The sequence below is a fragment of the Xyrauchen texanus genome, chromosome 9 (assembly GCF_025860055.1).
Source record: "Xyrauchen texanus isolate HMW12.3.18 chromosome 9, RBS_HiC_50CHRs, whole genome shotgun sequence".
NCBI classification, from domain to species: Eukaryota; Metazoa; Chordata; class Actinopteri; order Cypriniformes; family Catostomidae; genus Xyrauchen; species Xyrauchen texanus.
In genome coordinates, this window is record NC_068284.1 from 18,399,207 (window position 1) to 18,426,404 (window position 27,198).

Here is a 27,198-nt window from a genome sequence, read left to right on the forward strand (position 1 = left end):
CTGAGTGCAACTTTAAACTCAAATGTACAGCAAATAACATAATGGTTCTTTTTTTTATTTATTTATTGACGACTAATTTAAACTACATATTACGCCATGATAAAAGCAGCTACAGAATGACTCAATTAAGAGGGGTCAACAAATCCATTTATGTAGGCTTATAAGGTTTACAAATGTAAACACTGTAAAACTCATTATCATTTAGCATTAACATTCATAACATTAACATTTTCCTTCTGTCCACCAAGGGAAGTATTACTGCTGGATTGTGTACTATGGCAGTACATCTGTCAGCTTGATTTTTTTTTTAATCTGTATGGCACCCTCTTTTGGTAGGAAAGCAAACTAAAGCGTAAAAGCACTTGGGTGCAGTTCACCAAACTGCCACAGTGTTCTGACCCCAGATTTCACATCCCTCAAGCAAACTCTTAGCAACTTAATAGTCTTTTATTATTTGCAATGTTTCATCTCTCCAATGTTTCCAGTTTGATGCAAAAGCATTAATTCCTTAAATAATAAAGCGAGCACAAAAATATTTACACATCTTTTCAATAAAACTATTCAATGGATCATTTGTAAGCACCTCTTACCATCTGGAAGAAAACAAACCTTAAATACAGAAACTGCCATTTCAGTTGGAATACAATAAATGGCATAACTTCAGATTTTTTAACTTTTAATGTCCGAAAATAAAACAAAAACAAGAAAACATTATATATGTATATATACATATATATATATATATATATATATATATATATATATATATATATATATATATATATATATATCTATATATATATGTACAGAATGCTCCTGAAATGTGTTTCCACTTTGCAAGTAGAAAAGGCTTTAGGATCATTACTGTCATTTCATCAAGTAGATTTTTCTATATGCTTCAAGTTTTAATGATTTCTCTTAAAATCCACTGCAGGCTTGCTCAAGCAGGGCTTCCATGAAGACCCTGATCAGTTCTTCAGGAGAGGCAAGATGCAAAATCTTGGGGTAGGAGGCAGGACACAGATGGCTTAGTTAGGAAGCATGTTGGACCCCTCCACCCCCTCCTCTTCCAGCAGCATGAAAGGTCAAAAAGGTCAAAGTCCATTCAGCATCAACCTGAAATTCAACAGATCCACCCCTTACTAGACTATACAGGAAGCAAAAAAGGGGAAATACAAACGCTACTCAAATTTCATCCATCACTTTGAGAAGTCAGCAAATACTACGCTCGTATACCATTATCTTTGTGGACTTAAAAACACGAATCCTCACGCACTCACACAAAAGATAATTAAATCCTTATGTAAGAGCTCCATGTTTGATCTGACATTACAAACCTAAAAAGGCATGATCACCATCATGCCCTCTACACAAAATATATGACTCCATATCTGGTCTGTCATATCACATTGCATATAAATCTATATTAACATGAGAGCAGCGTTGGTTTGTACGGTTTTCAATTTCTCATAAAATATAAATGACGATGAATTGTTAACATGTTCAAGCAGTCCTGCAGAAATCTTTTTTTTTTTTTTTACATTTTATTTTGTTTTCAGTGGACATTAGCCACAAGAGATATATAGAGAGCAAAGAAATGATTGTAGTTTGTATCCATCAAGAGCCACCCTGCACAGATCAGATTGGCTTTATGAGGATCAACGTCAACTTGGTTGTCAGATATCCTCTCGTTAGTCCCAGGCACTGGTTCCCTTCCAGTGCTACGTGGGCCACCTCAGTCCAGGATTAGCTGTTGTTGTCAGACTCGTCCTCTGCCTCCCGTAACCAGGTGAAGAAGGCAGTGACGGACTTCAGGGCCACACCCTTCCCTAGCTGCTCAGCTGGGTCTTTACTGGACTCCCATTTGTAGAAGGTCTCCTCTTTAATCACGTCTTCATCATACAGGGCATCGAAGAACATGCGCAGTAAATCTAGGTGAGAGAAAGACAAATTACTCCTCTTAACCTTCAATAATAGAGGTTTTATCGTGGAGGAAGAAATTTTTCCATATCCTCGAACCAATTATTTTCCATGATTCACACACAAATTGTAATTTCAAGAAGAAGAAAGTTTAGAAACTGAGCATAACAAGACAAATTTATAGTGAATCTGATATTTACTTATTATGGTATACTAAAGTGTCAGTGGACGCACACTTCAGAATCTCGCCAGATATAGCAGGTCACCAGGTATTTCTTGCCTACTGTTTTATGAATACTGGGCAATTCCACAGAAATGTCAACCATTCCAAGGAAAAATAAAAGTTTTAATCAAGAACCACTTTAAATCGTTCGTTTAGGTCTATACTTCACTGTATTTCAGTGCTACAATAAAATGATTTAGGAAATTGCATAGTTTATCCAACTATTATGAGTACAACACCATTTGTAAAACAAAATGTTCTACCAGCCATACTTGATGGTTGTAAAATAGGGATCAAAGGACTCCATTTCCACTTTGTTAAAAATAATACACTTCCATAAAGAGAAGGAAATGTCTGAGAAATAAAGTGCATCCAGAAAGTATTCACAGTGCTTCACTTTTTCCACATTTTGTTAAGCCTTATTCCAAAATTGATTAAATTCATTATTTTCCTCAATTCTACAAACAATACCCCATAATGACAACCTGAAAGAAGTTTGTTTGAAATCTTTGCAAATTTATATATATAAAAAAAAAAAAAAAAAAAAAAATGTACATAAGGATTCACAGCCTTTGTTCAATACTTTGTTGAAGCACCTTTGGCACCAATTACAGCCTCATGTCTTTTTGTGTATGATGCTACAAGCTTGGCACACCTATTTTTGGGCAGTTTCTCCCATTCTTCTTTGCAGGACCTCTCAAGCTCCATCAGGTTGAATGAGGAGCGTCGGTGCACAGCCATTTGATGATGTTTCCTCCAGACATGATGCTTTCCATTCAGGCCAAAGAGTTCAATCTTTGTCTCGTCAGACCAGAGAATTTTGTTTCTCATAGTCTGAGTCTCCTTCAGGTTTAAGGTGCCTATTGGCAAACTCTAGGCAGGCTGTCATGTGCCTTTTACTGAGGAGTTGCTTCTGTCTGGCCTCTCTACCATACAAGCCTGATTGGTGGAGTGCTGCAGAGATGGTTGTTCTTCTGGAAGGTTCTCCTCTCTCCAAAGAGATACGCTGGAGCTCTGTCAGAGTGACAATCGGGTTCTTGGTCACCTCCCTGACTAAGGCCCTTCTCCCTCTCTCAGCTTTAGGAAGAGACCTGGTGGTTCCAAACTTCTTCCATTTATGGATGGAGGCCACTGTGGTCATTGGGACCTTCAATGCTGCAGAATTTTTTCTGTACCCTTCCCCAGATCTGTGCCTCAATATAATCCTGTCTCGGAAATCTACAGTCAATTACTTGGACTTCATGGCTTGGTTTGTGCTCTGACATGCACTGTTAACTGTGGGACCTTATATAGACAGGTGTGTGCCTTTCCAAATCATGTCCAATCAACTGAATTTATCACAGGTGGACTCACATCAAGTTGTATAAACATCTAAAGGATGATCAGTGGAAACAGGATGAACCTGAGCTCAATTTTGAGTGTCATGGCAAAGGCTGTGAATACTTATGTACATGTGATTTTTAGTAAATTTGCTAAGATTTCAAACAAACTTATTTCGCATTGTCATTATGGAGGTATTGTTTGTAGAATTTTGAGGAAAATAATGAATTTAATCCATTTTGGAATAAGGCTGTTACATAACAAAATGTGGAAAAAGTGAAGTGCTGTGAATAATTAGTCATAACAGCACTTTTTATAAAAATAGGAGCCACATTATAAGGTCACTGCATTTCAGTGCCATGTTACGTTCATAACATTTTAGAGGAAAATGTATATTACCCAAACTATATTCACTCAAACAATATTTTCTGTATCAAGCTAAATGCGTTACAGACACTGGATATCAATGAGAGAATCAAACATCAACCATTCTTTTCTTTTACCATGATGATTCAAATAGTTCGCTGATGATTGCTTTGGTCAGTGATGTGTTTTAAGCTTTCTGCATTTATAGCCACATTTGAGAAGGGATCATTTTGACGAAATTTCCGATTTGAATATGAAAAACATCTAACATTGCTTCTGAGCAAGAGGGCACCGCTCACTAGCGCAGTGCTGACAGAAACGGTAAATGTAGACTATATTTCAAAGCACAGCCCTTTGCAGTTTAGTAATCATGCAAGGTCATATGCCAAATTCCTCATGAGGTCTTGATGGATTTCATGGACGTCATATCAATGTCTCAGAGGTCAAAGTTATTTTGGATGGTTTTGTGGCTATTATTATTTCTGGATTTTGCATTTCAATTCACATAATTTTTAGAAAGTGTGTAGTCTCCCAAAAACGTGTCCATTTCTCACGTCCATAGCGAAAGTTAATTTACCGATCTAAACTGGACAAAAATGTCTTGACTGTCTACAGGAGTCTATGATTATACGATAGGTTCGCTATACTGGAAATCAGTAATTTATATATGAAGTTACATTTCACATTTTCACTGCAAATGTCATGTCCGTAAAGTTGGAAATTCCCCATTGAGGATTCAGATATCTTACTCATTTAACATACTGCTTTTGGCATACTATATAGTATGGAATTCATATTCGGATGTGGGGCATGACTTAAGAACTGTGATAATTTATTACTTGTCCAGGACTGGAAATAAATTTAAAGTCCCTGCTATTTCCACATTTTCCATGACCATGGAAAGGCTTTAAGTGAATATGAGACTACTGGTTGAAAAAAAAAAAAAGCAACTCACTAGCCGGCTGTTCCATCCGCACCATGAGAGCTTGGAGAGCGTAGAGGGCCTGCAGCTCCTTTGATTCATCATGCAGGTACTTGAGTAGCAGCCTGGACCTTAGATTAATCTGCTCCACATCCACCTTGTAGGGATTCTCACCTATAATAGTTTATCAATGCACAATGCAATTAAAACCAGGAGCAGTTCAGGAAAAGTTCAGAACTTAAGCCAAAGGTTGGTCTCATGGATTCACTCACATATAACAGCAGATTGACACACAGCCATCATTAAGGCCCGCACAAACTGATTGGAGTTTATCTGCTCCTCTTCTAAATTGGCCTTTGATGAGAAAATGCCAGTGAGTCCAAATCCCACACAGATAATTTGGTAGTTTTAATTTAGATTGTTCCAATACAATAAAGTTTGATTAAAGAGCACTGAACTTTAGTTAAAGCTCATGCACTCACCTCTACCCAGTCATTGATCCTCTGGTTGTTGGCTTTATCCTGAAACAACCTGTCCAAATGTTTACTCAGCTCCTCTGCAGTCAGCTCTTTCTTACTGGGCATCTTAGACTCTTCACAAAGGGTGAACTCCATATTCTGCACATAAAACATATTAAAGGGTTGTTTCACCCAAATCTCACTCTTGAAGGTCCAGTTTTTGAAGAATGTTGAATGCACTTTTATCCATTCAATGATAGTGGAAGGGGACAGAGCGCTGTCAGTACTGAAAATTCTACCTAACATCCAGGAAAGACAGACATATGGGTCTGGAACTTCATGACCGTTAAAATATCCTTGTGTGCATAAAGAAACCATATATATTATATATTCAAGAACAAAAAACAAATACATAGAACAAAACTTGGGCTCCTTAAACAGCTTTTTGTACCTTCTCGGTAACAAATTTATTGACATCCTCATCCTCTGGCAGGAAGTCTTTCCAGCTGAGTCCCGCCTCAAACCACATGGTTCCAGCCTTTTTGTGACTCTGAGAATAAGTCATGACAAATTTCAGAAACTGTAGAGTATCCAAGAAAATGTCATTAAATATTTAATAGCATAAAACTCACTATTCCTTTGCAGAGAATATGAAGTATTTCCACCAGCAGGACAGCAGCTTTTTCAGTAGACAGAAGAGGTTTGGACACTTCCCTGTGGAAATAATCATTTAAAAAAAAAAAAAAGGTCAGATTGTGTGCGCATGCCTTAATTCTTTTGCTTGGATGTTTTAAGTCTTTGCATATGGTTATGTGCAACTCAAGTTTAAAATAAAATCTCAGAAAGGCATTGACTAACCTGAAGAGCTGGCCCATGGGGATGCCCCCCTCTTGCAACATGGGTGTGATGATCTCAGCCAAGTAGTGCCAAATGTGAGGAATGTCGATGGCCATGTCATCTGCTATTTCTAGAATGTCCTGTAGTCTAGTGGGCAAAATAAGTCATTAAAACAATGAGAAGTCATTAAAACCCTTAAAGACAGAGCTGAATGTCAATCATACCATGACAGCAGTTATATTTCAACTAAGTCGACATGAAGAAAAATATTTTAAAGTGATGCACGAGTAAAACAGAATATTTAATGAGAAGAAAAAAAAACTGTTATTGTGTGGCATCATTTTGTGTTCATCGGTAATTGATTGGATCATGAAAAATGAGCATTGCATCCTAGAGTTTGCAGTCAATTGCAAAGGACTACTCCCTTCTTATAACATCAGCATACTGGCTGAAAATTAAGTTGTATTGGTGATGCAAGCTGGAAAGGAAAAAGTCCTTTTAAGTTGGAGCCAGTAACAATATGATGAAAGATTACACTCTCTTTTTCTATCAAATAAGTGTTAAGATGTATCATTCACAATAATACCAAGAAAATATATAATTAAAGTAATTGCAATCGACTTCATTCTGACATTCCATACTGGGGCTGTTGATAGGTTTTTCCAACTACCACTCAAAACAATCAAGATCATCCATGTTCCTCAGTTCCTCAATCCCATCAGTGTTGGTCAGTGGCCCAGACACGTGGCACAAAACAGAGGTCATCAGTGGAACAGGTGGCTACAATCTTCAGATGTCCATGTACATTGTGGTTTGTCAATTGTAATAATACAATAATATAGTGACTGCTGGCAGTTATTAACTCACCCCTTGTGGTACTGATCAGCAGGTAGTATTCCTCCCTTAACAAGCTTCTGAAACAGCTGACCTATGTGCTCTCTAGCGATGGTGCTGCGCTCCAGTGTGGATTCCACACCATTCCGTACAAACACAAAGAGCATAGGGGCACTGTTCAGCTCCTGCACACACTGCACTGCCTCCTAAATATCAGTAACAAGAGAGCAGAGTCAGTGGAATGGCACAAAATAGAGGTCATCAGTGGGGCAAAAAATACTTCATGAACAACTAGGATAAAGACATGTCTAAATGTGCATACCTTCATGTCACTGATGTGGAGATACTCTTCAATGATTGCTTTGGATTTCTTGTCCAGCTCATCCTCACTCAGAGTTGGTTTGGCTTGAGCAGGGGGTGGAGGAGCCGCCATGGGTTTCACTAAGAAAATCAAAAAAGCAGAAGTTCAATCAATATCAGGGCTTAAAGTGAAAAAAAGTCCTGAGCCTGAACTTTGTGGCTCAACCAGGACTTTTACCAAGCCCGTTTTTTCTATTAACCAATTCTATGAGCAACAGCACAGTCATATTTTCAACGCAATAACAACTATTGTGCCAAAATAATTGAAACTTTTGCAGTACTAGGCTTACTGTTTCAAGAAAATAACATAACATGAATGTTTGTGCCAATATTTATTGAATTGCTAGCTTTGAAACATGTTAATGTCATAAAGTGCATTCACCATTGGTTTCTTTGTAATGTGCAAACAGCATAAAGTGCACTCAACATTGCTCACTCGGAAATGTGCAAACATTCTTAGGTGCTTTTACCAAAACAGAAAACTTTGCCAACTTAAATAGACATTTGTATTAGTTAGAGAACATAAAAAACACAAAAGTGCCTCAAACCAATAAATGCATAGATGTTAGAAAACTACTTTGGCGTAACACTGTACTGTATTACAATCTTAGTGCAACTCAAAAGGCTATTTATCATTCTAAATCTAATTTTTCTTCTGTTTTTTTGGCGTTTCTGGGCTATAAATGAAGTCTTTTAAGCGATCTAAGCATCTTCTTTTCAAAGTTGCCGTAGTTTCTGCTCTAGGTAACGTGGTCGTATGCTGCAGACTGCGCACGATAGCTCTGTGCGTCTTATCTCCATCATGACGGACAAGTGTTTTTTTACCACTAGTGCCATAGTGAAGCTTTTTGTGGCAAACTATGCAAAAACAAGCTCCAGGCTCCGGAAGTTTACTGCACCAAGTGCCTAAAGCCTTCCCGTTTTGTCCTCTTTTCGTTATTTCGAATGTAGCCGCCCAGTATGCGCGCTCATAATGGAAGCGACACGCTCGTTTTTTCCAAGCGCGTCCGCTCCGAAAGTGCCTCCGACTGTAATTTGCAGCCTGATAAATAAATTTTGCCTGTGCCGGAGGCCGGACCTGCCCTCAAGCTGGAAATCAGGCCCCCGGCCGGAATACTTTAAGCCCTGCAATATATTCCTCCAATCATCAATTGACATCTTTCATGCTTACAGCTCAACTCTTCTGTACTGAGTGTTGTAGTTTCAGAGAGTCCTCTCACCTGTCTCTTTGCTTCTTTCACGCTCACGACTACCTCTGTCGCGATTCTCCGTCATGCTGGACACACGGCGTACGGAATCTGATGCTCCACGGCTGTCACCTCTACGTTCTTCATTTTCACGGCTGAAGCTGCGTTTGGTGAGGGCCGGATGGGGTCTGTCCAGGCCTCTGTCCCGGTCCTCACGCCTACTATCGAAGCGCTCAAAACGATCTCTGTCGCGATCACCGCGATCTCTGTCACCACGATCTCTGTCGTTTCTGTCCCTACTGGAGCTACTCCTGCGCAGCAGATTGACACAAAATTTGTCAGAAACAGCCACGATAACATTAGAATTATTACCATGTAACACTGAAGTCAATTGTCCTTTGTGCCACAAGAGCACCAAGAGCTTTTCAAAAGCTTACCTTTGAGGCACTCTGCGATCCGAGTCTGCTGAAGAAGAGGATGAAGAGGGTGCAGACTGCTGCAATGCAGAGAAGCGGTTGAGTGTGCTAGTGGCAGGTCTTCCCTGGTCTGCATTACATAAGAGGACAACCAAGAATCAACAAAATGTATAAATCCACAATGACAATAGTGAAGGGCATAATGATCAATATCTTACTACGGCATGAGTAACATCATATATCATTATGATATATATATTAATAATATATTATTTATGCTGGAAACAAGTCATGAATAAGTAGGTGATTTTACATCAAGCCAGCTTCCATGGCTATTTTTATGGTGAAAAACAATTCAAAATATATTAAAACCTATGTAAGGTTTTTAACATTTATTTTCGATAAGAACTTATGACATGAAGAGCTAGGCTTCTGTATGCTGTGCTTGTTCCAAGTTAAATAAGACTTGGCAACAACTCACCTTGTTCTCCAGTGGACTTTGCTCCAGTCCCACCACTGCTCCCTTTGCCCCAGCTGCCCCATGAGCCCTTTCCTCCTGGAGCCAAAAGCTGGTTGTTAAAATCACCAGGCTGCAGAGAGACAAGACATGAAATGTGGTTAAGAAAGTGCATTATTCAAACTTCCATAGTTTGTATATTATGCCATGCAAGATCTTAGCTTTCAAAGAGAAAAGGCTTCACCTTTGTAATTTTACTGAGGCGGCTGGTGTCAATCGGTCTGTTCTTGGTGGTAATAGGCACAATGTTCCAGCCCTCATCCTGTGTTTGGCTACCACGGCCCCCAGAGGAGTGCGGGCCGCCACGGCCCCCTCGACCCTGACTCGAATCTTTCTTAGACAGAAGTTGTTGCTGTACTTTGGCCTGCTCTCTGTGTTCTTCCATCTCAGCCTCTTTATGGATCTGATCAATGGTCTTAGGACCCTGATCTCCTCTCCTGGGCACCCAGTTGTTCTGTGTGAGAGAGGCAGTATGCAGACATTTAGAAAGTAAGAAATAAAAAGGACAGGAAGACTGAGTGCATATTGAATAATTTCTTTGTTAAAAAATTAAGGCCGCTTTCACACAACAGCTTTTGGTGCAAACCCAGGTCAGTTTGTCATCGTTCAATTAGTGTGAAAGTTTGCAGTTTGTATAAACACATTCTGCCATAAATAAAGAAACCAAAAAGCTATTGATAACGTATAATTTGCATCTTTTAATGCTCCATCACATCTCTTGTATTATAGGTTTCTCATAGCTGCTTGTCTCTGAATAAATTGCCTTCAGATAGCAGCTTGCATTCTTCGCATCTCTGCAATGCAATCCAGGGGGAAAAAAAATGCATGCAAATTTTGGTGGTTAATCCAAAGGGTAAAAGACATGAAGAAAACCATGAACTGGCATCTTCACATCTAGAGCTGTTGCCTAGCTTAAGTGATAAACAGCTGCCACTAGTAGAGTTTGACTGATGGGTTTTTTTTTTAATGGCCAATGCTGATATAAAAACAGCAGGGTGGTCAATAGGCCAATATCACAATTTAATATAACAGCAGGCCATATACATAAATAGGCAAAAATGAATTAACATTTATTTAGCAATCGATTCTCAAATTTTCACACAACTGAAAAAAAAAAAAAATGTGATAGTTTCGATGGTAGATAGCAGTTTCTCCTGGTTTGTCTTCCCATTTTAGCACTTGTTTGCACAAAGAAATTGTTGTACATCAGAAATGAAATAACCGTGCACACAGTAGTCCAGCAACCACAGACGATGTGTGCATCAGTAATTGCATTTTTTTCTTACAAATTTGTTCTTACATTGACAGAATCAAACTAACTGTACATACAGTGCGTGACATTTATTTGGTGCATGTGAAGCTCTTTTACTTTGAAGTTCTCGTGTGGATCAAGTGAAAGCAGCAATCTGACTGCTTACATTTTACTCAGACTGAAGCGCCTGGTTGTAGTGTCACTTTTTTTATATTTACCTTTTTATCATTAGACAAGACAGTTACCAATTACAGGGAACTGATGAAAAGGCTCCTTAACATGCAAGCAGAGATTCTCTGTGCCATCACAGCTTAAGAAACTAATTTGCCAAATGGGAAAATTTACTGGCTGATGCAGATCATTAAAAAATATTGGCCTTGATGATGCACACGTACCACACTTCAGACCACTAAAAAACACTTAATTTGCTGAAACACATTACCTGTCGGAGGTCCAAAACATCCTGAAGCATGAAGCGTATTCTAGAAGACGTCTTCTTGTCTTTAATGATCTTCCCCATCTGGTTGAAGTACTGGTCCATACGAGGCTGCACAAAAAATTTAATGACTATAAATCTGATTGTAATGGAATATAGCGAATGAAAACGGCTGGCAGTAAGGAGAGTGTGACTGTCAAACCTCTTTATATAAAAGGACACCATCCATTTCAAAGTGAAAAGGAATGTAGTCCCAAACATAAGTTTCAATTATTTCCAGAGTGTATGCTCAATATTATATAAAAATATCAAAAGCACTGAAACAGTACATTTTGTTTCACAATTTGTAGGCGAAGGGTTTCTCTAAGACTATTGTACCGTAAGGCCAAATAAGCAGTCACAGAAGAATCCTTCTAGCTTTACCATGCCTTTTTTAACCAACTCAAAGCCATAGCTCATTATGATAATAATACAAGAATAGTTATGTTGTCCGTTAAAAAATAAATAAACGGGCAATAAAAAATGTTAACACTTAACTAGACTAACGTACTGTACCTTGGCCTTCTCAAAGTCTAGGTCTTTGCCAATAGTGGATAGAAGTCTGCAGAGGCACTCTAAGCTCTCCTCATCATGGTTCTTCAGGAGCTTCACAATACAGTCATGCATGATGGGCTCTGTCAGCATTTTCAGTTTGAACAGTTCTCCTATGAACTTGATGTTGCCTAGTGACCGTCTACGTGCCTTGTCCTTGGCATCCTCCAACTCTTCTTTGAGGCGCTGGCGTTCCTCTTCCTATGGTGCAAATCAAAATGCTTTCAATAAAACCAATTCAACTTAAGTGTTCAAAATCATTAACAAATATGTTGTGGCACATTACCTCAGTGGAAGCATCCAGCTCTTTCTGTTTCTGCTCAAAGATCTCGTCATCATCCTTATCCTTTTCAAACTCCTTCTGACAACGATTGAGCAGCAGTTTACGGAAATTCACAGTGACTCCCGGTTTGTCTGAAGTGGGGACTTTAAGCTAAAAGACAGAAAAAAAATACTTTTTCAATTGCTGATAAAACGTTTATTTCATGAATGGCAACACGACAAATCAGAAGCTCTGCAATAAGCTTCTTATGAGGGGGGTACTACGGCTTTGACACAAGCTGCCATTTCAGATGTGAACGATAAGATACTGGTTCAATTACAGAAAATCTCCTCAGTTCCTCAAACCCATCAGTGCTGATCAGTGGCCCAGTCACGTGGCACAAAACAGAGGTCATCAGTACAGCAATACAAATTGATTGAGACAGACAGATAGACGTGACTCACCCCCATAAGGCAGCGGCACATGTTGGCATAAGCTACAGAGAAGTTGGGTTCTGAGATGGCTTTCTCGAATATGAGGTCAATGACACCCTTGAGCCGCTCTTCAGTGTCTATGGAGAGCTCAGTCACTTGCTTCATCAGCTGCTGGAACATCTGTGGCGTGAGCTTGTTAAGGACGCTGCGCACGCGGCGGAAAAGCTCCTGCGTTTTTCCAGCGTCCGTGTCATCCTCCTCTTCCTCTGCTCCTCTGCTTTTGCCTTGCTTTTTGACCGAAGGCTTCCAAGCGTTCTCAGCCTGGTTGAGTTCCACGTTGTCTTTAATAGACACACTGGTGATGATCTTGGGGTTACGGGGTTGCTCTTTGCCTCGACCCGGCTGTGGGCGCCTTCCAGACTGGGAGGAGTGCTTTAAAAAAAATTAAACATTATTTTATTTATTTGAAACTTTATATTTATTCATCTAAAAATGGGCAAATTATTTAAAGATTGTTCACACAAAACTAGAAATAGTCATTCATACACCCTCAAGCTGTTCCAAACCTATATGACTTTCTGCAAATAACCTAATTTTGTGTTCTATGAAAGAATGACAGCTTGAATCATCATGTGCCATTTTAAAAGAAAAAAAAAAATGCAATGCAGGTGAATGGTGACTGCAGCCATCAGTCACATCTTTTGTTTTCTACCAAAGAAATGAAGTCATCAGCTTTGGAACAACATGAGTGCGAGTAAATTATAATTTTTTTATTTTGGGGTGAACCCTTAATTTTTTTTAACGGTCAGACAAAAGAAACAGTATACTGACCGGTCCTCGACCTCCTCCAGATGACTGTCTGCCCAGGTTAGCATATGAGGGTGTGAAGTCAGGCCCACAGTTCATCACACTCCTGGGATCCATAGGCCGCAAGGGGGTTTTATTTGCCTTTTGTGCAAATGGGAAAGAATAAGGAGGAGATTGTAATTTTTAGCAAGACATAGGTTAAATCTCAAGGGGGTCTAGATGGAAGCTTCACCTTATCCAACACTACATCACTGATGTGTGGCAAACCCTCAGGCTTGTGCATGCTTGCACTGATGAACTGGAAACCAAGCAGGAACTCCCGATCATATTGTTTCTTCTCCTCTGGGTTAATGGGCTTCCACTGCTCTGTGAGGGGGGGAAAAGTAAAAAGAAAATATCACAGGAAAGAATATTTATTCTTAGACAATGTCACAATGACGTTTTGTTCTACAACATAAATTACAAACAATCTCATACCGCAAACGGTAATTTTGAAGCCGTATTGAATTACATGCATGGCTCCTCCTAGATACACTTACCTTTTTTTTGTTTCACATTTGAGTTATGACTGTGTAATTTATGTTGTAGAATAAAAGGTCCACATATCATCATGTAATGTATAAATTAAGGTCTGTGGTTAACAAGTTCAAAAACCCCATTATAAAAACCCACAAGAAAAGTCTGAGGTAACCCATGGTGAATTAGACTTCAGAGTTCGCCTACAAATTGACGTCATGGCTGAACAGATCTATTGAAACAAAAAATTGGGGAGGGAGATATTTTCTTCAATAGCCAATAGCCTTTAGTTTGCATCACAGCCTGGCAAAACCATAAAAAAATGTTTTTATCTAATAGAGGGAGGGGACTTTATAATTCTAGAGAGATTTTATTTGACACAAATGTCATTGTTCCTGCAAACACAATGATTTATTAATATTTTTGGTCAATTTTCCCAGAATGGGAATTTTGTCACTTTTTAAAAGCACACCAGCATTTAGAAAGCTGCAAAAGCAAGTAGAGATGGACTAAAAGTCACTAAACTCCCATTTTAATTTCATGGTGTCTTACAGTATAAATACAAAGCAAAATACACATACATAGAAACCTGCTGCTGGTTGCAAGGAACCCTTCAAGTGAGGAAAACCCTAAGGCCACATTGACACCTTGCATTAATATGCAATTTGAGTGATTGGATCGCTATCGGACAGCACTTCACAACATTCAATGCCAGGTGTAAATGCAGCCAAGAAACACTGTGATCGGATCCTAATCAAGGTGGTCAGGGATTGATTCTGAGGTTATGCAACATTCATTCGTTGTTAAACTGCTGTGCTTCTTGAATTTTTCTATTTATTCTGTCATAGCAATGTGTAGAACACAAAAGACACTCCGTCTTACAATCTTGTCATCAGAACAATATCCCATAAATAATTTTGAATATCTCGTCTCTCTCCTCAAACCCCAATCCCATCTCTTCTGTTTTCTAATCACTGGCTATAGAAACCAGGTTTCACGCATGCGTTTCAGATGAGCAGCATATTTAGCACTTAAAGCACCAATAGCAAAATAGATATCATTAAATTTGCTTCGGGACCCGAAATCTTGCTTTGTCGGCCACCAAAACATTTTCAATTAAAGGAAAACCCCCGACTGTCAAATTGATGGAAAGCATTACATTGATCCTTTAATGTTTTAAATTCACTAAAATACTTGTAATAATTTTTAGTTACCACAGCCTCAGATGTTACATGCAAGTAGCTTTCTGCATTTTGCTCAGGTAACATTGATCAGACCTTTATCTGATTACAGTAGTGGCCAAATATATTGGCATATGAGCAAAGAATGCTGTGAAAATAAATCTGCATTGTTTGTCCTTATGATTTTTCCATTCCAAAAATCGAACCTTTAATTAAAGTAAAACAATTGAAAAAGAGGAAATGTATCATTAAATAAATATTTCTCTCCAAAATGCATTGGATATAATTATTGCCACCCTTATATTCAATACTATTTGCAGCCTCCCTTTGCCAAGATAACAGTTCTGAGTCTTCTCTTATAATGTCTAATGAGGTTGGAGAACACCTGGCAAGGTATCAAAGACCATTCGTCCATACAGAATCTATACAGATCCTTTAAATTCAGAGGTCTATGTTGGTGGACTCTCCTCTTCAGTTCAACCCACAAATCTTCTATGGGGTTCAGGTCAGGGGACTGTGATAGCAGAACCTTGATTTTGTGGTCAGTGAACCATTTGTGTTGATTTTGATGTTTGTTTTGGATCATTGTCCTGCTGGAATATCCAACCAGGGCCCATTGTAAGCTTTCTGGCAGAGGCAGCCAGGATCAGATTTTTTATCTGTTGGTATTTGTAGAGTCTGTGATGCCATGTATCTGAACAAGATGTCCAGGACCTCTGGAAGAAAAACAGCCCAACAGCATTCAAGATGCGGCACCTCTCTGTGTATGCTAAACCCATCTCTGGTGTTTGCTGCCTAAAAGCTCTTTTTTGTTTCATCTGACCACAGATCCCGGTCACATTTTAAGTTCCAGTAGCATCGGGCAAACTGAAGATGCTTGAGTTTATTGTTGGATGAGAGCAGAGGCTTTTTATCTTGAAACCCTCCCAAACAACTTGTGATGTCTGATTTATTATTTTTTTTAGACTTTGACCCCAAGACCCAACTAATTTCTCCAGCTGTGATCCTTGGGAGATTCTTTGGCCACTTGCACCATCCTCCTCACTGTGCGTGGAGACAATATAGACACACGTCGTTTTCCAGGCCAATTCTTAACATCTTAATGGGCATTTTCAATGCTTTGGCTATTTTCTTATTGCCACTTCCCATTTTGTGAAGCTCAAAAATCTTTTGTCACACATTAGAACTATATTCTTTAGTCCCAGTGTGATTGATGATTAAGGGAATTTGGCCTTGGTGTTACATCATATTTATACTGCTGTGAAACACGAAGTCATGGCTGAACAATTTCATGTTCCTAGTCACCCAGATGCACAAAAAAAAAAAAAATGTGAAAGTGAATATACTTCAGATATATTTCACTCATAAGAATTTCTAGGGGTACCAATAATTGACCAATTGTGTTGGAGAAAAATATTTAATAATGAGATATTTCCCCTCTTTCAATTGTTCTACGTCAATTAAAGTTTAGATTTTTGTAAATTCTTTGAATGAAAAATCAAAAGGATAAACAATGAAGATTTATATTCCATGGGTGCCTATATATTTGGCCACTACTGTACAGTGGAGACACATTTGACTGCAAGGTGTAAATGAAATCCAGCTAAAGAATATCCAAATACTATCCAGATATGAAAAGCATGGCAAGGCGTAAATGGGACTTTAGTGTCTACACTTACAAAGGATTTATTATGGGGTTTCTTGCAACTGGTCCTTGGCCTCTAAATGAATGGTCTCCCACATAGGCAGTATTAGCAGATAATTGGTGGCAGGATGCTGCTAAAATATTCTTAATTTGATAAAGAATGGATTAAGATGCACTGAAAAAGGGGTGAGCGATGAGACCAAAATCTTTTCACGATACGAGTAATTTTATTTCACGATAATGATATATAGTACAATAAATAGTTCTATATAATAAAAGTTCTGTAAAGTCAATAAAAATGGATTTATATATTTAATAACCTTATTGCAATTCCTATTTTTGGAACTCCAGCCAGTAAATTCAACACTTTTACATTGTCGGGTTCCAAATAAAGAGGAATTCGTTTTCATTTATAAAGTAAATAAATAATACATTTTAAAAATCAACTTGTTCCTTACTAAATGCTAAAATTTCACAGTATGCCACATTTCATTTGAAATGTTGTTTACCATTATTGTCATTATTAAAAACTTTCCTCAAGAAACTCAAGATCTTCTCAAAGCAATGTGATAAAGAAAATAAAACATAAGTAAAAAACAAATATCCAATGAAAATGAACACTTTTTCAAATAAATAGTGAAATTATTTCAAAAATCAAATAAATAAATGACAAATTCATCTTTTGGCTTTTATAATATTCTTTTGCATGCTTCATGGTGGTAAAACAGATTGCTTGTTTTACGAATGATTTTATTGATGCGCAACACTGTTTGCACTTTGCAAATTACATTTTTCTACTCTGTGCTGGCTTTTGTGAACCCACACCTCAGATGTCACACCTGTTTTAATAACAAGCTCCTCTTGTATTCTGCTGTATTCGCATGCACTTCGGAGCATTCACGTGTCAGATGAGAAGAATATTTAGCGCTTTTGAAGCTCTAAACGCTATTAAATTACTTTTTTTCTGCAGCCGCAGAAAAATGTTCCCTCTCAGTCTCACGTGAAGCCCTGCCCACAGATATAGAAGCCCACGCTGTGCACATGGATATTTACATAACAAATATACACAATATAGCAAAATCTCTATCGATTGACACTTTATATCATCACTGTGATATACACTCACCTAAAGGATTATTAGGAACACCATACTAATACTGTGTTTGACCCCCTTTTGCCTTCAGAACTGCCTTAATTCTACGTGGCATTGATTCAACAAGGTGCTGAAAGCATTCTTTAGAAATGTTGGCCCATATTGATAGGATAGCATCTTGCAGTTGATGGAGATTTGTGGGATGCACATCCAGGGCACGAAGCTCCCGTTCCACCACATCCCAAAGATGCTCTCTTGGGTTGAGATCTGGTGACTGTGGGGGCCATTTTAGTACAGTGAACTCATTGTCATGTTCAAGAAACCAATTTGAAATGATTCGAGCTTTGTGACATGGTGCATTATCCTGCTGGAAGTAGCCATCAGAGGATGGGTACATGGTGGCCAAAAAACATCCCCCACACCATTACACCACCACCACCACCCTGCACAGTGGTAACAAGGCATGATGGATCCATGTTCTCATTCTGTTTACGCCAAATTCTGACTCTACCATCTGAATGTCTCAACAGAAATCGAGACTCATCAGATCAGGCAACATTTTTCCAGTCTTCAACTGTCCAATTTTGGTGAGCTCTTGAAATTGTAGCCTCTTTTTTCCTATTTGTAGTGGAGATGAGTGGTACCCGGTGGGATCTTCTGCTGTTGTAGCCCATCCACCTCAAGGTTGTGCGTGTTGTGGCTTCACAAATGCTTTGCTGCATACCTCGGTTGTAACGAGTGGTTATTTCAGGCAAAGTTGCTCTTCTATCAGCTTGAATCAGTCGGCCCATTCTCCTCTGACCTCTAGCATCAACAAGGCATTTTCGCCCACAGGACTGCCGCATACTGGATGTTTTTCCCTTTTCACACCATTCTTTGTAAACCCTAGAAATGGTTGTGCGTGAAAATCCCAGTAACTGAGCAGCTTGTGAAATACTCAGACCGGCCCGTCTGGCACCAACAACCATGCCACGCTCAAAATTGCTTGAATCACCTTTCTTTCCCATTCTGACATTCAGTTTGTAGTTCAGGAGATTGTCTTGACCAGGACCACACCCCTAAATGCATTGAAGCAACTGCCATGTGATTGGTTGTTTAGATAATTGCATTAATGAGAAATTGAACATGTGTTCCTAATAATCCTTTAGGTGAGGGTATATCGTCATATCGCCCAGTCCTACATTGATGTATGTTCTGCAAAATGGAACCAGTGTTCTGTGCTTACAACAGACAATTAAATTACTTTCTAACCTTCTTTATATTGATATTTCTGTTCCACGGCTTTTGGTGTCTCAGGATTAATATTCTCTGTGTCAAGTTTGTCCTCTTTCTCCTCCCATGTTTCCTCTGACTCCTCTGCTGGTGGGACAGGGGTTGGAGCTGGGGAGAGCTCTTTCTGAGCAACCTCTGGCTCAGGAGCAGGCTTCTCCTCCTCTGGCTGGAAAAGGCATAGAAGATTCTTAAGGCCAAGCTTATCACTGTTCACTCCTAAAACCACACCTTTAGCTCAAGACATGACAACCATCAAATGTAAATGCTTGCTGAAAGTAAATCCCTACATAACTATTACAACAAACCTCTTTAAAGGCATCTAGGACATCTCCGACATCTTTCTTATTCAGTTCCTTCATCTTCTTTTTCTTCCTTGGCACCATTGTTGCGGCAGCAGCTATGGAGGAGAACAACTCAAATCAGACTCCTTTTTGGTCATTAGAGTAATATTCAAGATGCTTAACCCTCTGGGGTCGGCAAACACGCCGGCGCGTTTTGCTGTTTTTTTTTCACATAGCAGTAACATAGACTTAAAATACTCCGTCATTTATGGTCATATAAATACAATCAATACATGATTATAAACTATAGAGGGTCTTCTTTTTTTGTGTACACTCATTAACATCAAAACCTTGTGTTTTTTTTAAATAAATAAAATAAAAAGGGTAAGCTTTCAGCAGTCTCTGTGTTCACGATCATATTTCAGAAACACGTCACTAAAATGAACTTAAACTCCGCGAATTCTTCTCACACAAACATGAAACATATGTCTAAAGAAAGCTTAAAATGTCTACTTTTAAATAAAACAATTCAAATTTAAAACAAATATTCTCCTGCAATGCAATCTGTTTGAAACAAAGCGATGTACAGTTTTTACCGGTCCATCTCATTATCTGTAATGTGATCCCACCCACCAGCAGAGCGTGCCATTCATACGCTAATGTGCTGAGGTGATCAAGGGAAAAGTACACGCCCCGACTGCGAGATTTGACGTAAACACAACACAACTCAACTTTTCTGCGTGCTTGTAACGATACACAGGCGATCAAACTCTTGGCTATTAAGAAAGAGTTAACATTTTTCTCAGACGAAGAGGTGGACATTTGTATTTTGAAGAGAGATTTGTTCCAGCAGAGGATACAATTTCAAACGAGTAAGTCATTTAGTTTTCATTAGCTGACATGCTATTTTATATAAACATGTACATATTTTACTAGTGGGACTGTTTCCAGACAGGATTCAAAGTTTGACATTTGACATTCAAAGTATTGACATGTCCTAATAGGCAAGTTTTAGTTACATGTAAATGTTGTTATTTACATTGTATGCTGTATGATATAAATATGATATGTAATATGATATAAAAATAATATGAATGTTAGATTATATTTTAATGTGTTTATGCTGACTCGTTATCATCAACAAAGCTTGTGCTTGCAAATATCTGTTCAGGTTAAAATGCACTTTAAATATGCCCATATTAGAAAATCAGCATATTATCATATGTATTTTGGATCAAATAAATGCAGTCTTGGTGAGCAGAAGAGACTTCTTTTAATGGTAGTGTAGGTCTAAAATTAAGTAAATCTTTATGTAAAGAAAATATATAGTCAGATTACTTCTTTTAACTTAAAACTTGATTTTGATCATTAAGTCTCCTCACATTAATTCTCTCTCTGTCACATTCCTCATTGATAGGCCCAGAGGAGTGGTCTTTGTGTCACATCAATGTGAATCACATCAATATTCATGATCGTTCACGCCTCCTCGCATATTACCATTCAGCTCTAAAATTGTCACACAAAAGTTAAATGACTATATTGTTTTGTATGAATGAGTGATCAGGATGATTTTCACATCATTTTGTAGCAAAACTCTAGGCTACAAGATCCAGTTCTCAAAAGTCAAATGTTTAGTATGTGTTATATGGCCTTATTTCAGTGACTTAAAATTTTCGTTTTTTCAAAAACCATGCATAAACATTATTTTCTCAAAAATACAAACCTGTACATACATGTTGCTCACATATTATTGTAGCCCAGTTTGTGCTGAAGACAGTGTTATCAGACTTTAGACATTAATATGTTTTTAAGCAACTGAAAAAAGCACAAATGTCAAGGCATGTCAAAACTTCTCCAGGGCCCAAAATACCCTCAGAGCCCAGAGGGTTAAAGTGCTTAAAACTAATCATTTCCCCACCTTGCTTAGTTGTCTCCTCAACAGGGCAGCTTGATACAGGGGCGAGAGTCTCCTCTGCTTTCTGCTCAACCTCTTCCTCCACAGGTGCATTCACAGCTGTAAGGCAGATCTGCTGGACCTGAGGAGCTGCTTGTTCAGCAGCTGGATTAGTGGAGCACTCTGGCTTCACATCAACTTCAGGAACCTCTGCACAGTCCTGAGGCAAACCGTTAAGCAAAGGCTGTTCATTTGGCTCACCAATGACTGGCTCTGTTACAGGAGTCTCCATGGTTACAGGGGTGGAGTCCTCAGAAGCTTCCTCGCTGCCATTAGCAACAGCAGGAAGAGCCTCCACAGGGGCGGAAATGACCATAGCTGGGCAAGACTCCTCTGTGCTGGCCACAGGCTCTGACTCTTTCTCCTTCGCTACCTCGGGGTCTTCTTTTTCAACCTCAGTAGAAGTCTGCTCCATAGGAGGGGAGGACTCCTCAGGCTCCTTATTTTGAGCAGGGGCCTCAGGGACCACTGCAGCATCCACACAGTCGCCAGTTTGAGGCTCTGAAGGTTTTGAATTGTTCGTAGGAGGAGGAGAAGCTGAAGGAGATGGAAGCCGCACAGAATAGCAAGCTGCCACGGAAACCGCAGTGATAGAATCAGGGTCCTCTCCTGAAGGAATGGAAACCTTGATCACTGATGAATCTGGTCTGCCCTCCAACACAGGTCGGCAGTCTGCAGCTGAAGGAGCAGCGGGTACTTGCTCTGGTGTCTTTGATGGAGGAGGGATAGGGACAGCTGCAGGAGTGGCCACTGGTTTCTCCAGATCATCTGAGAATAAAGGACAGTGAATGGTGCAAACATAATTTTTTTTTGCAGAAAGCGGTGTTCTTAAACATTTAAACGAGAACGCGATTTAATTAGGCTATTTAATGGATTAAGAGAAAGCGGTCTAATGCACTAAGGTTTCTTCTGGAGAATGCCGCTTATGCGACCATGTAAACACATAAGCAGCATTCTAACAGGTTTTTAGAGTGCATGTGTGGGTAACAGACTGAATTATAAACATCATAGGATGGAGCCCAACAATAAGTCAACAAAATATTTCTGGGAGTACAGTGGGAAAAGCACATGCACTATAAACTATGCCCATTTACAAACACCAGTGTAAAATGTTGACAGTCTCTCATGTTCAGGTATATAGCTGGTACATTGATGAAATCCTGGAGTTTTACGTAAAGGGAAACCCAATTAATGAAGTACAATTCCGCTGCAGGTCACGACAGAAAGTTCAAGAAATAAAAACAGCAACTACTCTGGAATATCTGAAATTAAAGCAAAGCAACAGAGAATAATCTAGTGAAGTCTTCCTTGGATACCATGTTTGTTATTAACACAGGCGTCATGGGAAAATTTAATTGCAGTGGAGAAAGCTGCTTACTGACAGATCTGCATATATACGCGAGTAAAGAATACTTCACTTATAATGTGCATGTAAACCGCAATGCTGCTTTCTCGCAATAAGCTGCTTTCAGAAGTCCATGTAAACATAGTCAGTTTTGGTCCGAATCAAACATTAATTCTAAATTTACCCCGTTTCCTGTAATACACATTCTCGGACTTATTGTGAACGATTCATCAGTTTACATTATTCCAAAGAAAACTCCAAATCAGTCACTAAAATTTAATAATTTGCTCTGCATCTGAAATATCTTTCCTGCTGATGTCACAAAGCTTTATTTTTAGCCCCTCTCCTACAACCAAATGTCGTATAGAGGCCATGGCCAGATAGCTATGCTGGTCCATTTTTGGTTGGGAACATCTACTTAATCATCGTCCAATAAATTACCTATGGACAAAATACCCACCCTCCATTTTTCTCATTCCCGTTTCACCCAAAAATGTGTTTTACATATGGTTTCATGTTGATTTTCTTTTTCAGAACCCTGGTTATGCATCTTTTAAAAAGAGCCAACTCACCAGATCTGATCACAGAAGCAACAGGTGAAACACTTTCACCATTAGTCTGAACTGGACTTCCTGCCTCTGAGCCAACAGTCTGAGAATAAACAAGAAACAACAGTACAAACAGTTAAAGCAGTGTGCCTTTTTGCAAAGTACATTTTAATGCTTTATTCCTAAAAACCCGATGGTTGCATGACTGAAACATAGTATCAATATATTGTTTTTGTAATGTTTTTTTATTTACATCAGTTTCTCCTACCACACACCTGCTGATAATCTATCAGGTGTGCGGTGGTTCTTAAGTGCTTTAATAACTGAAATGTGCTTTTAACACCAGTGTCTGCACTGGACAAGTGCAGTGTAAAAAAACTTTGCTCTTTCAGTAGTCAATAGAGTAGTTTACACTGAAAGTGTCTAATCAGCAACAGCCGCCACATTTTTTTATTTTTATAGTATTGAATAAAACTCAATACTATAAAATAAATAGTACATAAATCTGTCCTAAATCTTACTTGGGCTACTTTTCTCAATTCTTACCTCTGCTTTTATTCACATGGAATAATTATTTTAAGTATACAGCCTTTTTTACCATACAATGAAAGTGATCATCTACAGATGAGTATGTGACGACAGAATTTTGTATTCTTGGTCAAACATCCCTTTAAGTGTAGAAGTCAATGTTCACCAGATTAAAAGTTGACAAAAAATGCACTGAACATTAACAGATGAAATCCTGAAAGAGGGGACCTTGCTACTAAATCAGTTATTATGTTTAAGGAAAATAAAGTAGATCATATAAATATGAAAACATTTTGAATATTTATTTTGAATATTATGTCAATTGATACATAGGCCTTCTTAATTATTCAATTTGACCGATTTCTCTGCACAAGGCAGAGAAAATATCTATATACTTCAGAAGTAGTAAGTCGGAAGTAGTAGTTGGTTTTAAGTGTTTCTCTTCACCCTGCAGTTGAGCAGTTCTGGTAGCATTATATACAGAGCTGTTTTGCCATTTCTGCCTTGTCAAAAGGTGCTGTAGTAACCACGCGGCACAATGTGATTAGGCAAAACTAGATCACTCCAGAGTTTCCGCTAGAAAAAAATGGTGCCGGTCGGTTTCGTTTTACGGACATTTTGATGATATACCGGTCAAATATATCGCCTCTTAATTAGTCAAGTTGAGGAAAACTGGAGGCAGTCTATGTAACTTAAAAAATGACATAATCAGGCCGTATAGAATGCAACATATTATTATTAGCTTAACTTTCAAATAGACGGAAAAAAATACATGAACGTCCGATTGGCGTCAATCAACGCCAATTGTTTTTTACTGTGGTTTCACACACATTCACTTTTTGAAACATTGAGGCACGGATGTACCTAATAAAAATAAATAAAATATCTCCAGTTAACTAGCAGATCATTCATTTAGTCCGTTATTAAATAAGAGATCTAGCGCTAAAATCTGTTGTTTTTGAAATCAAGCTGAGCGCCGTGTCCGCTGCTATCAGTTGCATGGACGATGCGCTGCGCGAAGTTGCGCAATCTTCACTAGGACGCCGCGTTTCAATCTATCGCCGTTGCGGAGACTCTCTATTAATTCCGGTGAAATCACAAAATAAAATGCACACAAACGTGTCCCTGCTTGATATAGACTGTAACCATGCACTGATGAACATAGGCTATTCAGTTTTGATGATAGAGAAAAAAACCGCATCGAATGCGCCGGATTAGAAGCACTGATCTATCTATAATGAGATGTTCCTGATTCACCATCGCCTGGCCTCTGAAAAAAGCTTTTAAAGCTAGTCTGCCTGGGCCTGGCCATATTTGAAACGCCTCACTCAATCGCTCGTTGTTTAGGTCTATATTGCAGCCGTTTTAGGTGTGCGCTTTATTTGAAATGCAGCATGCGATGTTGTTTCATAACTTTCAAACGATAGAGCCTGTTCCTTTATAACATAGCAAGAGATCGGTGTATTTTTGCTTTATACATTTTAGGCTTATTCTCAAATTCAGATTGTGTTAGGGGGACGGGATTATTAGGCAATTTTAATCGGACAATTTGACCGGAGAGATTAAATTTTGTCGGACAATTAATTTTTTTACCGGTCAATGTCCGGTAATTACCGGACAACGGAAACCCTGGATCACTCCAATGCTGCACACTTGCACTATACTCAACTTTGTTGGTCATAAAACAGGAGCAATAGATTTAACATCAAGCTCGCTAGCAGAGAAGTGGTATAACGCCACTTAATTTTCTCCCCAATTTGGAATGCCCAATTCCCAATGCACTCTAGGTACTCGTGGTGGCGTAGTGACTCCCCTTAATCCGGGTGGCGGAGGACGAATCTCAGTTGTCACCATGTCGGAGACAGTCAACCAGCGCATCGTATCACGTGGCTTGTTGATCGCATTACCGCAGAGACATAGCGCGTGGAGGCTTCACGCTATTCTCCCCGGCATCCACGCACCACCGAGAGCGAACCACATTATAGCAACCACAAGGAGGTTACTCCATGTGACTCTACTCTCCCTAGCAACCGGGACAATTTGGTTGCTTAGGAGACATGGCTGGAGTCACTTAGTACGCCCTGGATTCAAACTCACAACTCCAGGGGTGGTAGTCGGCGTCTTTACTCACTGAGCTACCCAGGCCTCCCGTTTATACAGCTTTTAAGTTCAGCAGATATACGAAAGCATGCTCTTTGCTCGCCACGCCGAATTTCATGCCCAGAAAGGGCACTGACAAACCTGTGGAGGAGTGGGAGTGGAGGTCGTTCTCCCACCAGACATGATCTCTTCCGTGATGTCACGTCCTCCCTGGTTGGGGTCACGTATTCTGATCTGTGAGGGACAAACTGATGAGTCACAGATTAACAGATTAAAACAAAGAAATGCACCAAATTCTTTTCCAACCCACCTGTTTGCGCTCTCTCCTGACTTGTCCCGGCGGCTGAGGTGGACCTTGAGGTGGAGTTGGAGGAGGTTGCTGCGGAGCGGGGATCATGACAGAAGAGGGGGGAACCGATGTAGAATACTGCTGTGTCGCAGGGTAATAGGCAGCTGCTAGACCACAAAAAAAAAAAAAAAAAAAAAGCGATATTAGACACTAAAAAGAGATTGCTGACTTTGAGGAAAAAGTCTCCACATGCAAAATATTCGCCCACCCGCTAAAAACACCTCCTGATCCTGAGGAAAGCAAAGTGAATCAAAAGAATAATTAATTCATACCCTGATTTCCATAAATCGGCTATTAATTACATACAAATCTATAGACAGTTGCAGACAAGTCTGTTTCAATTTATCCCAGTAAATTAGTAACAGTAATCACCAGCATGTCTGTGTGAGATTTATAATTAAAGCTGAAGTGTGTAATTTTTCAAGTATGTATCCCAGTTTAATATGCAGTGTCAACTGTAAGAAAGCCACTGGTAGGTTGATTTCCTGAAGATGTAAAGACTGTGTCGCTGTGGTGCCATCAAAATCTTCTTGGTTTGAAAATCCCGACCAGCCTGATAGAGCCACATAGGCTCAACCAAGTGTGCCGCACAAGCCCTCAAAAGTGAAGCCAAAACGTCTTGATCGCCCCCCAGTGACCGGTCCTAGTATAGGTCATAAACCCCGCCTCCCCATGTTATTCAAAGGGACGTGAGACCAACTAAACGATTAAATTTCAATTCACATATCTTTTTTCCAAAGATAGAAACTACAGTAAATGACAGAAAATATCACGTTGATGTAATTTCAAGTGTTTGTTTTCAGTTAGTTATTTGATGCTATAAAAACGGTGCTGTGACATCATGATTGACAGGTTCTCTGAGCGAAGTAGTCACTGAAGCACCAACAGATTTTTTCGGTATCTTCAGAGGACTGAGGAGATTGTAGCTTTAAATGTAATATCTAAATTTCTATAATTATTTCACACCGTCATAAGTCAAAAGTGCAGGGGCATGTGCTTGCGATTGATTCAGCGAGAGTGAGGGCGGGGCCTTAATTTTGCGGATTTACTTCCTGCTCACTACTGCGCAGGTCTAGTCCCGAAATCGCAACTGCGCAGACTCAAGTCCCAAGACGTCAGCGCCATATCGGGAAACTGGCGGCTTCAGTTCTCACAAATGGAAAAGAACGAAGGGGCGTCATCTATCTTTTTTTGTTTACAGTCTATGGGCTCAACCAATGGCATGAGTTTGGTGTGGGACTCTG

The 27,198-nt window shown here is 39.2% G+C and overlaps 1 protein-coding gene and 2 non-coding genes across 15 annotated transcripts in view; all 3 read right to left on the minus strand.

The window, feature by feature from the left end:
• Window positions 1–772: 772 nt before the first annotated feature.
• The window catches only part of LOC127648954 (eukaryotic translation initiation factor 4 gamma 1-like), a 46,069-nt gene continuing 19,643 nt past the window's right edge, over window positions 773–27,198 (minus strand). For 9 of the 13 annotated variants that reach the window (XM_052133807.1, XM_052133806.1, XM_052133805.1 and 6 more), the window contains 25 exons: window positions 25,916–26,061; window positions 25,747–25,839; window positions 23,002–23,080; window positions 21,049–21,852; window positions 19,155–19,246; window positions 18,829–19,015; window positions 13,375–13,508; window positions 13,167–13,283; window positions 12,366–12,767; window positions 11,926–12,072; window positions 11,604–11,840; window positions 11,055–11,159; window positions 9,545–9,814; window positions 9,325–9,433; window positions 8,865–8,973; window positions 8,461–8,738; window positions 7,203–7,321; window positions 6,914–7,086; window positions 6,068–6,193; window positions 5,842–5,923; window positions 5,661–5,759; window positions 5,234–5,368; window positions 5,024–5,105; window positions 4,785–4,925; window positions 773–1,931 (listed from right to left, as the gene is read on the minus strand). In XM_052133807.1, coding sequence (XP_051989767.1) covers window positions 1,747–1,931; window positions 4,785–4,925; window positions 5,024–5,105; window positions 5,234–5,368; window positions 5,661–5,759; window positions 5,842–5,923; window positions 6,068–6,193; window positions 6,914–7,086; window positions 7,203–7,321; window positions 8,461–8,738; window positions 8,865–8,973; window positions 9,325–9,433; window positions 9,545–9,814; window positions 11,055–11,159; window positions 11,604–11,840; window positions 11,926–12,072; window positions 12,366–12,767; window positions 13,167–13,283; window positions 13,375–13,508; window positions 18,829–19,015; window positions 19,155–19,246; window positions 21,049–21,852; window positions 23,002–23,080; window positions 25,747–25,839; window positions 25,916–26,061 — 4,451 coding nt within the window. In that variant the 3' untranslated portion in view covers window positions 773–1,746. The remainder of the gene's footprint in view (window positions 1,932–4,784; window positions 4,926–5,023; window positions 5,106–5,233; window positions 5,369–5,660; window positions 5,760–5,841; window positions 5,924–6,067; window positions 6,194–6,913; window positions 7,087–7,202; window positions 7,322–8,460; window positions 8,739–8,864; window positions 8,974–9,324; window positions 9,434–9,544; window positions 9,815–11,054; window positions 11,160–11,603; window positions 11,841–11,925; window positions 12,073–12,365; window positions 12,768–13,166; window positions 13,284–13,374; window positions 13,509–18,828; window positions 19,016–19,154; window positions 19,247–21,048; window positions 21,853–23,001; window positions 23,081–25,746; window positions 25,840–25,915; window positions 26,062–27,198) is intronic. The other 4 variants (XM_052133811.1, XM_052133809.1, XM_052133800.1 and 1 more) reach the window with 2 other exon arrangements.
• Window positions 6,744–6,819, minus strand: LOC127649869 (small nucleolar RNA SNORD66). Its single transcript, XR_007971356.1, has one exon. It is a non-coding gene; the product is annotated as a small nucleolar RNA SNORD66 (small nucleolar RNA).
• LOC127649870 (small nucleolar RNA SNORD66) lies at window positions 12,249–12,324 on the minus strand. Its single transcript, XR_007971357.1, has one exon. It is a non-coding gene; the product is annotated as a small nucleolar RNA SNORD66 (small nucleolar RNA).